This window comes from Squalius cephalus, assembly GCF_949319135.1.
Source record: "Squalius cephalus genome assembly, chromosome: 16".
Taxonomy (NCBI): Eukaryota; Metazoa; Chordata; class Actinopteri; order Cypriniformes; family Leuciscidae; genus Squalius; species Squalius cephalus.
This window is the reverse complement of record NC_137137.1, coordinates 8,280,760-8,293,118: the sequence shown is the minus strand read 5'-3', so window position 1 is coordinate 8,293,118 and position 12,359 is coordinate 8,280,760. Positions and strand designations below refer to the sequence as shown.

At 38.6% G+C, this 12,359-nt stretch overlaps 1 protein-coding gene across 9 annotated transcripts in view; it reads right to left on the bottom strand.

Moving 5' to 3' along the window:
* cacna1ea (calcium channel, voltage-dependent, R type, alpha 1E subunit a) overlaps window positions 1-12,359 on the bottom strand; it is a 149,566-nt gene that overhangs the window by 89,707 nt on the left and 47,500 nt on the right. For 7 of the 9 annotated variants that reach the window (XM_079897248.1, XM_079897247.1, XM_079897246.1 and 4 more), the window contains exon 3: window positions 7,596-7,861. In XM_079897248.1, coding sequence (XP_079753374.1) covers window positions 7,596-7,861 — 266 coding nt within the window. Of the gene's footprint in view, window positions 1-7,595; window positions 7,862-8,087; window positions 8,453-12,359 lie in introns of those variants that run through there. The other 2 variants (XM_079897251.1, XM_079897252.1) reach the window with 2 other exon arrangements.

Below are 12,359 nucleotides of genomic sequence, written 5' to 3'. Positions count from 1 at the left end.
TTAGACATTTCATGACGGCTATTTTAGAGGTGTGTCTACCGATCCACAGACTCTTTTGAATGTCTTTTAGAACTTTTTAAATTAAAAGATCTCAATTAATCTCAAAATAAAACATTGCTGCAAAAACGTTCTCATACTTCTATTTTAAAGGCAAAATCACTATAAAGACGAAGTGATTGTGAGTAACTGTTGCTGTCATGACAGATCTATTTCAGAACCAGCCGCTAGCAAAATAATTTGGCTGCGGGCGCAGGCCAGATATAATTGCTGGCGGGCCAGTTTTGGCCCGCGGGCCGCCTGTTGCCGACCCCTGCTTTAGACTAATAAGACCAGGCATGATAAGATCAGGAACGTGAATTAGGAAAGCAAAGAGGGTTCATTTGATATTGACTTTAAAAGTCTCATTCCTCAGGTGGTTTTCCAAACCTGATTAAGACAAATGAAGAGGTCCTTAACACCCTCTACCACATCTTCTGTTTCTCACTCTTCTGTTCACTGGAGGGAGGCATAGGGTCGATTGACAGGATCAATTATTGAGTAAGCATGGGCACGGTGGGGTATTTCCTCCCTCAGCCACACAGTGGGGATCAGAGGAATGAACAGCTGTGGCTTCCCCACCGGCCGAGCGGCACAGCGGCCCACTCGCTTCATTAAGCCCTGTCCTTCCCATAGACGCCATCGATCCGCCACAACCAACCTGTCCACCTGACCCCACAGCCAAACCGGCCCACTTCAGGAACCATGACGACAAATAATGACATCACCTGATGATCTCCTTCTAATGTGCGTCACTAACAGAGGAAACAACACATGCTTCCACCCCTCCTCAACATTCACTGCCTACACACACCCTGACAAACATGTTCTTCCCTAATGACTCCATCTGTAAGTTTTCCAATCCACCAAATGAATGCATTTCTCTCCAGACACATCTCTGTCCCTCCTCCCAGCGCTTCATCAGCCTGAGCTCAAAGCACACGTTGAGCGGCACTTCAAACAAAGCTTTCCTAAATTACCGCTCTCACACACAGGTTGTCGATGCTGCACCACACAGGGCTCGTGAACATGCTGTTTTGCAAACCGGTGTGACCTTTGGTTATTCCACAGGCCTCTGTGTGTGTGCATGTTTGTGTGTACATATGAGGATAGGTGTGTCTTTTTTCACAAATTCACTATCCGTTACAATTTCATTTAAAATAGATAAATATAATTCAAAATAACAAAAAAAAAAATTTTTAATTAAACTTTTAAACTAAATTTTTTCCCCATCAAACTCGATTTTGCAAAAGGACATTTTGTTGATTGCTTGGTTTTTATTCCTGCTGTGCAGCCTCACCCACTTTTATCTCACTGGTCCAAAATTCTTCTCCTCATAAATGTACATGATACATCAATTATCTTCCAATTAGTTGTGAATGTGAACATCACTTTCTGCAGTATTTTTGCTGGACAGACTAATCACTTGCCGTGTGACAGCTGGTTAGGACACAGAGTAATGGCTAATGTTATTGCACAGCAAATTATGTATCCACAACAGGAAATAAAATAATTAATTAATTAAAATCCATTATAAATGCATGAATGATATAACACAAATCCATGTTAACAAGCTTAAGCTTCAATAATCCTTTTCAAAAGCCACTGATTTCAGATATATTTCGAGAGTCCACAATTAGAACATCCTGCTCTGATCAAATCCCATTATGTATCAAATTAGTAAATCTAAAAAAGGAAAGTTTGTTATTTTAAAGAATCAATTGAGCAAAATTGAGCAGCATCCGATATCACCACATACAAATGCTGACTTTTCCTCAGAAACGAATGAACAATGTGTGGGAGACACATGCATCTAAATTGGAGCAAGATGGTATTTTGGTCTGTTCGACTCATGGGGATTCAACTTTTGCTTAGTCAAAGCTAATGTTTTTTTCACTGGGGCAAACCAAAAAAGAGCTTTGATGTAACCTTGAGGAAACCATAACAATGAACAGTATTATCCTGATGACATATTGACTGATCTCATTAGCATCTAGAAAAACACTCAAAAAGAGCTTAACAGAAACATGAGAGATGGTTTGCCCTTGGGGAGGTCACAATGTCTTTGTTTGACAGCGAAATGCACCTAGAAAAGTCTTATTCAACAGCTGTTCCCACATTGTTTGGTTGCATTATAATTATGAGACATGGCAGGGGTTAATACTTTTCCTGCTCTGCCACAGCTGTCATACAGTGCAATCTGATGTAACAAGAACCATTATCATTTAGGATGTATCTGAAATGCATATGTAGGTTTAACAATGAGACCAGACCTGAGCTCTGTTCCAAAACCTAGTGAGCTGCCTACATATAGCTGCCCTCTAAAGCCCTATTCGGACGGGATTAACTTTACAAGGGAAGATGGAGTAATGTAATTTTACCACAGGACGTCTGTAATATTAAAGGGATAGTTCACTTTGAAATTAAATTTTGGTATGTTTTAGCTTACCTGAAGGGCATCCAAGATGTAGGTGTCTTTTTTTCCACAGTAGTTTCAATTTTGATATTTTTAGGTCAAACCGTTCTTGTCTGACAGTCATATAATGCGGGTCTATGGTCACGGTCTCAACGAGCATGCACAGAGTCCAAATTAAAACAATTCCCCATTGTCCAAATTAAACAATTCCCCATCGTAAGTACACATTGATGGCCTAAGACACGAAACGAGCGGTTTGTGTGAGAAAACGAACAGTATTTATATCGTTTTGTGACGTGTACGCAGACTGGTGCATAGATATATATACACTAGATGTCGCCTTGGCTACGGCAGTTCATTGGAACGAATGTCTTTAATGCAAAATCTAGTGTATATATATCTATGCACCAGTCTGCGTACACGTCACACAGCAGGAAGCGCCCGCGCCCTCAGATCACTTGGACGTGGGTGTGTTATAAGAGGTAAAAACGATATAAATACTGTTCGTTTTCTCACACAAACCACTCGTTTCGTGTCTTAGGCCATCAATGCGTACTTACGATGGGGAATTGTTTTAATTTGGACTCTGTGCATGCTCTTTGAGACCGTGACCATAGACCTGCATGATATGACTGTCAGACAAGAACGGTTTGACCTAAAAATATCAAAATTGAAACTACTGCGGAAAAAAAGACACCTACATCTTGGATGCCCTTCAGGTAAGCTAAAACATACCAAAATTTAATTTCAAAGTGAACTATCCCTTTAATGGCCAATTCGCACGGGATAAGATATCTCAGTAAAACAAGCAGAAGTGGGAGGGGTACTCAAGTGTTTTGCGATTTGCGCATCGCCGTCACCCTCCTGTCGTCATATACGTATTACATTGCTTCCTGATATCACGTGCACAAACACATATAACCTATATTTATATTTAAAAAAACTGTTATGTCCGGTCGAACAATGTATTAATTAACTTCAGATTGTATTGTGTTGGTAATAGGCACTTTCCTAACGCTAAAAGATGTTTCGTGCCTCTAACAAATGCTTTCGATCTTCTTTCTGATCTGAATGGTGTGTGGAAAACGCTTGAGTTTTGCCTCAGACTCGTCCCAGCGTCTAGAACGCAACTGAATTTTTTTTCAAGCGTCTCCATACTTGAAAAAACACGGAAAACTACTTTTAAACAGGAAATTACGAAATATTTATGTACATATTTACAGCAGGTCTATTTGCACGGAATTACTATTACCTGAGGTAATTTTTCCGGACCTTTTTACTGAAGGTAAAAGTCGCCGTAATCTTTACTGACATTGTCCGTAATGATTACTGAGATGGCACATTCGGACGGGACTAAAATCACAGAGAACCTCTGGTAATTATTACTTTACCCAACCTCTCCATGTTAAACTAGTCCCGTCTGAATAGGGCTTAAGTCAGCATCCTAAAAATCATGAAACTTCATAAATGACTGATTTGGAATGACTACATAGGCAGCTTCTCTGCATGCCACACAAATAGTGCTCTTAGGGACGGTTCATTCATAAACGCTGGACTTGAGTGGAATGAAAAAAAAAAAAGGTCTAGAGACACGTTTTTTTATTTCAAAGTTGAATTTCTTTAGTTGAACTTTAGCATAGCATTTTTTGGAATGCTGTGTCATTCGCTAGATGCTGCAAAAGACGCGAGTCGCGAGCGCAACAGTCAAAAATGTCCGTCTAGCATGTGTTTACATAGAGAAACCAATGGAAAAGTGGTGCAGTGTAAAGGAAAAATGCATTCTGTGAACGCCCCCTAAGACAGACACTCGACTTACAATTGATGTGTGAAGTCTAATAAGCATAAGCAAAACAAAAGTAAAATAATTTTATCACAATTAATTTTGATAATGTTGCTAAGATAATTGTGCAATACTCTAATAAGTATATATAAATATATAATAATATAAATATTGGGTAAAATAATACTTTTAATTATACTGAAATACTTTAAGATTTTCAGCATTCTGCATACACTATTTATTTATAATTTATTTATATTTCTGTCACCTTTGAATCTTGGAGATTTTCTCTCACAATTCATTATGGGAATGCCTTCTACATTAAGGATAAAAGCTATGGTAACCTTAAAAAACAATTGAGGTATCTTAGGAGGCTGCATGATTAAGACGCCTACCTTTTAGAACAGTCTTTATCTCAGTAGCACACTTATGATGCCTTAAAATGTTCCCTGTGTAGGCAGCTTGCTAGGTTTTGGAACAGAGCTCCTACATGCAATTCCTCAGGTGGGTGTGAACAGCTCTAAAGACATGAAACTCATTACCATTGGCTAATAATGACATCAAATCTGATCCATAATGAGTCTACAACATACATTTAATTACACTGTTGATTTTTCCTTGTAATACACTTAAGAATCACTCCCAGAGGGATGTCGTTTTCTCCTTTCTCTAAGGAACAGACTCTAGTTGCATTTATTTTGGGGCAAGGCCAAGTCATTACAGCACCATTAGCAGGGCTTCCATCTCTTCAGCTCCCTGAAGCTCTCAGCTTATGAGTGAGAGATGTGTGACCATATGCTTAAAATCTGCCTAAAGTGGTCACAGACACTGACACTTGCATTATGTCGCAAGTGGGCCATTAGATACACAAGAGAGCCAAGACCAGATAGATGCTATAATTGAATTTAACATGCAGGCACAAACACGCATACTGAGTCACGTTGTTGCAAATGAAAGCAGAAACGCACAAAGGCATATCAATCAACGCACATAAGCACAGCCATGATATCACCGCCCTCAATCGCTCTCCTTCTTTCATCATTAGGCTTCAGAACCACTTGTAACATTAAGCATGTTACTGTCTTACAAAGGCAACAACCAAATCTTGTCGTCACTTGATTAAAGCGAGCACCCGATCTAATTTTATCTTTCCTTCATGACATTCAAAACAACATGAATGACATTCAACCCAAGTAAAGGATTTGAGTCAAACAAGAGCAGGGAAACACACAGACACGTTATCGAAAGCCTCTCTTCTTTGGAAATGACACCTCTGTGTAAGGCTAGAGATAGGTTCACACATTTTAAGTGCGAGTGCGAGAAGTTTCTCTTTTTAGCATGCATACTCCTTTCGCATTTAGACGTTTGTTTTTAGATGTCTGAGCAGCTTATAATAGCCGCTTAACTGATTTCAAATGTAACATCAAAAATCACTGAAATATGTTTTAAAACATAAATAAACAATCATACTCACAACAATATTTTGGCAGTTTAAAGAGTAAGTTCGGCTATTTGTAATCAGCTTTGTATTGCTACAATGTCTGTATCCAAATTTCTGTGTATATTTGTCAGCAAAAATTCACTGAATGATGCACAACATGTCATTTTGCCTCATCAGGCGAACTTTTGACAGCTCCAGAGCTCCTGTTACAGAACTTCCGCCTTTTTGTCCCCACAATTAAAATAATTGTGTTTCTATTGCATAGACAACCAAGTTTTATTAAAAGCCAATATTGGCAGCAGTGAATTACCTCTGTATTTCACATATTTGTAAAGTATGTGACAATGGATGGATTTCTATGTAGAATTAATCTGATTTTATTCAAACTGAATAAATGTACTGTGCTCCACCTGGCAATGGCTTTCAAACGACACTCTTACTTTCCCTTAAAATGACTTTAAAGCATAAACACTGCAATGCTTTAAACTACCAAACGCAGTGATAACTAGATTACAGCAAAGCTTTTGCAGATTCTTTACATTTAGTAACTGAGCTCTGCCTAATTTACGTAAATGCTAAGACACAGTCATGTCTGGGTAGTCTGCTGTGACATTAAAAAAGGGCAAATGAAAACCCAACAATTGTTCCAGTAGTGCACACCTGTGACAACGATGGTCGACGGCCTTATCATGTCCTGTCACTGACTCATCTAATTTGCATCATAGAGAAGGTTTTTTTTAATCACACCATGGCACTTTGAAGTCTGTAATCAATGAAATGCGTCCAAAAAACCTCCAGTGGGGTTTATGTGGTTGCAGGGTTTACCTCTCCTCCCTCTCCTGACCAACTCATCAACAATTGTATATATGTTTCTTCATCATCAGGAACCAGCTTGGTAGAGCATAAATTACACAGAGAGCTCACAACAAAACATAAACCTCATCATCAATAAAATACACTTACTCACAGATTGTAATTTGAAATGCTAAAACACACATGTGCTACTTTCATATATGTCCTTTCACACTATACTTAACCCTTAATCAACATCCTTGTTAACCCTCACCATTTATAACCCCGAGTTATAAAGCCCCGCTCCTGATATATTTCTGACTCTAAAAAATATAGTACCCTGTCCATGGTCCTGAAAGCAATTCAGTTCAATGAATTACATAGTATAAAAAATCAGGAAGTGTATTTTGTATATCAATTTACAATGCATTTTAAAAACAGAATACATAAATTTCCACTTTGTGTCATTACCAGGCCAACGAGATCTTGAACATGCAAATCACTATGGGTCAGTGAGAAATAAGGATGTCAAGAGATTATTTAAAAAAAATATTCTCAGGAACAAATCTTAGAAATGCCTTTTTTTAAATGCTCAATTTCTGTTTTTCATTTTGTTTATACTGTACAATCTTCAGATAGTTACACCATTTATATTTTAAGCCCCACAAAAACATCAAATTGTATTCATACAGTCAGTGTCTGTTTGAATAACTTGTATATCTGTGGCGTTTTAATAAATTTGTTATAAATACATCATGCAAATCATTCCCAAAAGACCTGAATACACCTGTTGTATGATAAACATATGTTAGAAATTTTGAATTGATAGTCATTTTGACAATTTTGTGAGGCTTAAAGTCCTTTTACCCTGTAACAAAGTTTGTTTACAGAAATAATACGCAAGCAAGTAAACTAAAATTAAGGGAGAGATTTTGAGGGGACTGTAACATACAAGCTTAATAATAAATTATAATAAATAATACATTTTGAAATTCAGATCAGCAGAAATAAACACAGGAGTTGCATGTGCTTTTGTAAAACGTGTTAACAACACATTTGCGTGTGCTGTCAACACCGAGCTGGTGTTTTAGGGGGCAGGGCGCGTTTTACCGTTTAGACAAAAGGATATGGCCATTCTGTGATCTTCTTAGCATACTTCCTAACGATGTTGTCCTCTCCAAAGATAAAGAGCGATCTGTTGACGGTGAAGCAATTCTGCCGAACTGGGATGGGGTTGTACAGGGCCATAGTTCGGGCTCGCTGCGCTTTGGTCTGTTTGAAGGCTGGTGAAACTCCACCTGTGGATACCGCAGGAGCATCCCGGTTCCGACTGCGCTCCGAACCCCCATCCCCGGCTCCCAGCAGACCGGGAACGTCGTCTCCGAAGCGAGCCATTCTGTGTGGAGCAAAAAAAGAGAAATCTTAGCCCCTCTGTCAACAGGTGCAAAAGTGCGATTACCTCCACACGGTGAACTGCAAATAATCATCCAAACTGCAAGAGTTTTCCTGTTATGACAAACGACGACTAAATAAATGACCGTTGCATCCTCCAAGCACGCGCAACACGTAGCTTACTCCAACAGATATCTCTACACACGCCAAAACACCAAAAGTAACATTACCTGAAAGTAAAATGTGGAATAAAAACGTTTATAATCCGAATATCCAGTCGTACATCCCATGAAGATGTTCTTTTTAACAGGAGGAGAGCAAACTCTTTTCTGAGGAACAGTAATCAGCACCCATGTTTAGTAGGTTACACCATGGTAAAACTAAAAAGCCATCGTTTTTGAATGTCTCCGGGTCTGTTTTGCCCTCCTTCGTCACTCTTCCATCCCACTTACTAATTGTAAATGTTTTGGGGTCTTTTCTGAATCTTTTTAATCGCGTCGACGACAGCGTTCAACAAGCTCCATCTTCTGTGTGTGCAGTGAGGCGCGAATGTGGTTTGTTTCGGGTTGGCACGCGCGCTTGGCCACCCCTCACAACAGCGCGAATGTGTCTGAGCGCGTGCTGACTCTCCAACCGCTACTCAGAGCATACGTTTAACTGTAAGCGAGACAACCTCTATAGACATGCAAATGCCTTCCGAATAGGTTATTTTATGTTTCTTTACATACTAGGTTATACGATACCGTCGAAATTAATGTAAGTTTTGACAGTTTATATCAAAGAGCGATTAAAAACTGGAAGGAAAAACACATTTTTCCCTTTTTTAACGCATGAACGCCAGTCATTAAAAGTTTTAAGCGTTCACATATCATAAAAACGCCTTTTCGTGAGGACTTTTTCATGTAGGCATAGTTCCTTTGCAGAAAGTACACAAGTTAGCCTGAAATCCAAATTACATTATTTTCTTTCTAAATATAGGTTACGTGAACTATTCTTCGGTCCACGTTACTGCAAAAATAAAATAAAAATAAAAATCATAAAAAATAAGTCTCTGAAACACGTTCATTTCCCACTGACGTCACTAAGCCATTTTTAACCTCTACTCCTCAATCAAATACGAAAAAAAATCCCGCTTCCACCTATATGTTTTAAGTTTAGCCTATATACATTTCAAATAAAGAATAAAATACAGAACTTGTATTGTTTTTTTTGTTTTTTTAAGAACAAATCCAGAATGTTTGAGGATTATCAATCGCACGCACTGTAACATTCTTTTCACTCATATCAGACAGACACCGTACCAAGTGTAAGCATCTCTATTCTGGGAGCAGCTTGTTCAGCTGACTTTGAGCTTAGAGATAATTGGTGTTTAAAACTCGCTCTTCTGGCGCGTGTGCACGATCTACTGACAGGCTTGTGTTGTAAGCGAGATAGTATACTTGTTGGCCTTGTGATGACACAAATTGTCACAAAGAAAAAAAGACAAGACATGATCAGTGGAACAATACTGTCAGAGATCAGAAATGTTTAATGCAGTGTGCATTTGTCTTTTAAGAATCCGGAACTAATAAACCTTATACTCCTTACATCATTTATTTGAAAATAATTTATATGACACGCTTTTGTTCTCTGCAAATGTTGTCATACTAGTTTCTGTAAACCACCCAGAAGATATTTGAACATTTTCTTTATTTCGCCCCATACTGGAACATTAAAATAATACTGTTACAGAGAAAACTAAATTTCACATTCTTTGAAGAGGGAATAAAAAAACAGCTATAATATTACCACATCCTTTTTCAATTGGTCAATTTTTTAAATGAGTAAATAAATCAATTCTAATAAAAAAAAATACAGCAAATGGAGGTGAGAAAGTGAGGCATTTAGTGATGTCACTTAATCTCCTTAAAATTAATGAGCAGAACAGTTTAAGGGCCAGAAAGGACCTGCTAATAATAGTCAACTGCAAAATGAGAGATCTCACGCAGAAGGGGTGGAAATGGATGCGGCTATTAAAAATGATGATGGAAATTGCAATAGTCCAATGACCCAGTAGATCATTCCAGATTGAGGTTATTATCGCACAGCACAGAAAGAAGAATGAAAATAGATGTTTCTTCTCTCTCTTCCTCTCAAAGGTGAATAGAAACTATGATTTAGGAAGCTCTGATGATGAGCAGAGGTGGAATTTTTTTTTTTTTAAACAGTTGATGACTTCCTATTTTATGACTTTGATGATCTTCAATAGCCTCCAGGGTGTCTGCATGGAACTCTGTCATTTTTGCCCCAATTACAGACACGTTTAGGTAGTGTATACACCTCTCCCAGCTGAGATGAGTAGGTGAAGCAGTATACACTTAAGCAGGCGTCCTATATCGAGGTCTACTATACATAAGACAGAGCAAACACACACAGAGAAACACTCAAACACTCGAGCTGCCAGTGTCCATCCATATGGCCAATTACTGCACAGAACGTGAAAATACAGTTGTGCTCCATGGTGTTGATGGAAAAAAGAGTATGTGTGTGTGCAAGGGTAACAGAATGAAAGAAAGTGTGTCAGAGAGAGAGAGAAAGATAATAGCAGAATGAAAGAAGCAGGGAGGAAGTATTGTAGGATATCCATTCATCAAATGTCAACACGTTTTCATAACAATCTGTTGAATAAGCCTCATGGAAAGCATGGGAGTGGCCGTACTGTGCTGACAGAGGAACTGCTGCTCTGTTCCAAAACCTGGTCATTGTCACTAAAGCTGTGTTCCCAAAGCAAAGGCTTTTCCAAAAGTTAGGCTACTTAATTAGATACCTAATTTTGGACAAATTATATAAGGCAGCATCAAAAGTGTAATTAAGTCCAATTCCAGAACACGTTGCAGAGAACTCAGAGAAAGATGGCAGACACTATGTAATATTTTTTAAATAAATTAATAGTATTTAAAAAATATCAACGTATTCTGTTTTTTTTTATGCTTTATTAAAGGGGGGGTGAAATGCTATTTCATGCATACTGAGTTTTTTACACTGGTAAAGAGTTGGATTCCCATGCTAAACATGGACAAAGTTTCAAAAACTAAGTTGTACGTTTGAAGGAGTATTTTTGTTCCAAAAATACTCCTTCCGGTTTGTCACAAGTTTCGGAAAGTTTTTTTCGAGTATGGGTATGTGTGACGTCAGATGTAACGGAATTTCCTTATATGGGTCCTAAGGGCACTTCTCCGGTAAGATCGCGGCCGCGCGCGCACTCGTAGACTAGAGCAAGAGAGTGAAAGCAGTTCGCCATCAAAGCGCCCTGCCCGGCTTTTGGGAAGTCAATGTCACCAAAGAAGTGTGTTTTTAGTTGCCAGGGCAAGACAACCCTGCACAGATTCCCAAAGAACCCAGCGTTAAGGAACCCGTGGATGGAGTTTGTTTTCCTGAGCATAAACGGAGTTGTGTAAGACTGTTGTTCCCTGCATTTCGACGATGATTGTTTTATAAACAAAGCCCATATCGACGGATTTGCAGATCGTCTAATGCTTAAGGATCGAGCAGTCACAATGATAAAGGTTCGCGGTCGTGCGTTGGAACCGGACGGTGAGTAAAACTGTTTGTTGAACAAATGTCTCTGTGTGTTGTCACTAGCTTGGCGCGTTAGCACAGCTAAGCTTCCCACACGGCCCGCCCCCAGCCGCTCGGTTTTTTCCGGAAAGACTCGGTACAGCCTATCTTTCTGTTAAAAATTTAATAAAACAAAAGACTTTTTGGAGATATGAAGGATGCAATATTACTCTATAGGTACTCAAGATTAACAGGAGATTGAGTGAAAATGAGCATTTCACCCCCCCTTTAAAGAATCACGCCATTCGTTAAGCAACATGCTAATGTCATCCTCAACTGGAATCAAGAAAGTTGCTGTCCGTGTAGGAAGTAAGCAGTGAGGTAGATCAATTGGTTTTGGAACAGCGTCTTGTAGGTTTTATTCACACTGCACCCAATAAGTGTTATTTTAGTATTATTAATGTACTATTATAGTTTTATTAATATTTTAAATTAGCTTTTATTTATATATTTTAATTTTAGTTTAAGTTTTATCATTTTTACTAGTGTTTTGTTTTTATATAGTTCTATATAGCTTTAATTTATTTTTATATCAGCTTTTAGTCCTTTAACTATTCAATAATGTGCTGGAAACATTTCTCAGACATTTTGCTCCATATTGACACGATGGCATCACAGATCATCAGATTTGTCGGCTGTGTGAATCTCCTGTTCCACCACATCCCAAAAGTGCTCTAGTGGATATAAATCTGGTGAACTCATTATCATGTTCAAGAAATCAGTGGTCATAACGGGATAGACATGGCCTCAATTGGTACTAGAGGGGCCAAAGTGTGCCAAGAAAATATCCTCGACACCATTACACCAGCAGCAGCAGCCTGAACCGTTCATACAAGGCAGGATGGATCCATGCTGTCATGTTGTTTACGTCAAATTCTGACCCTACCATCTGAATGTCACACCAG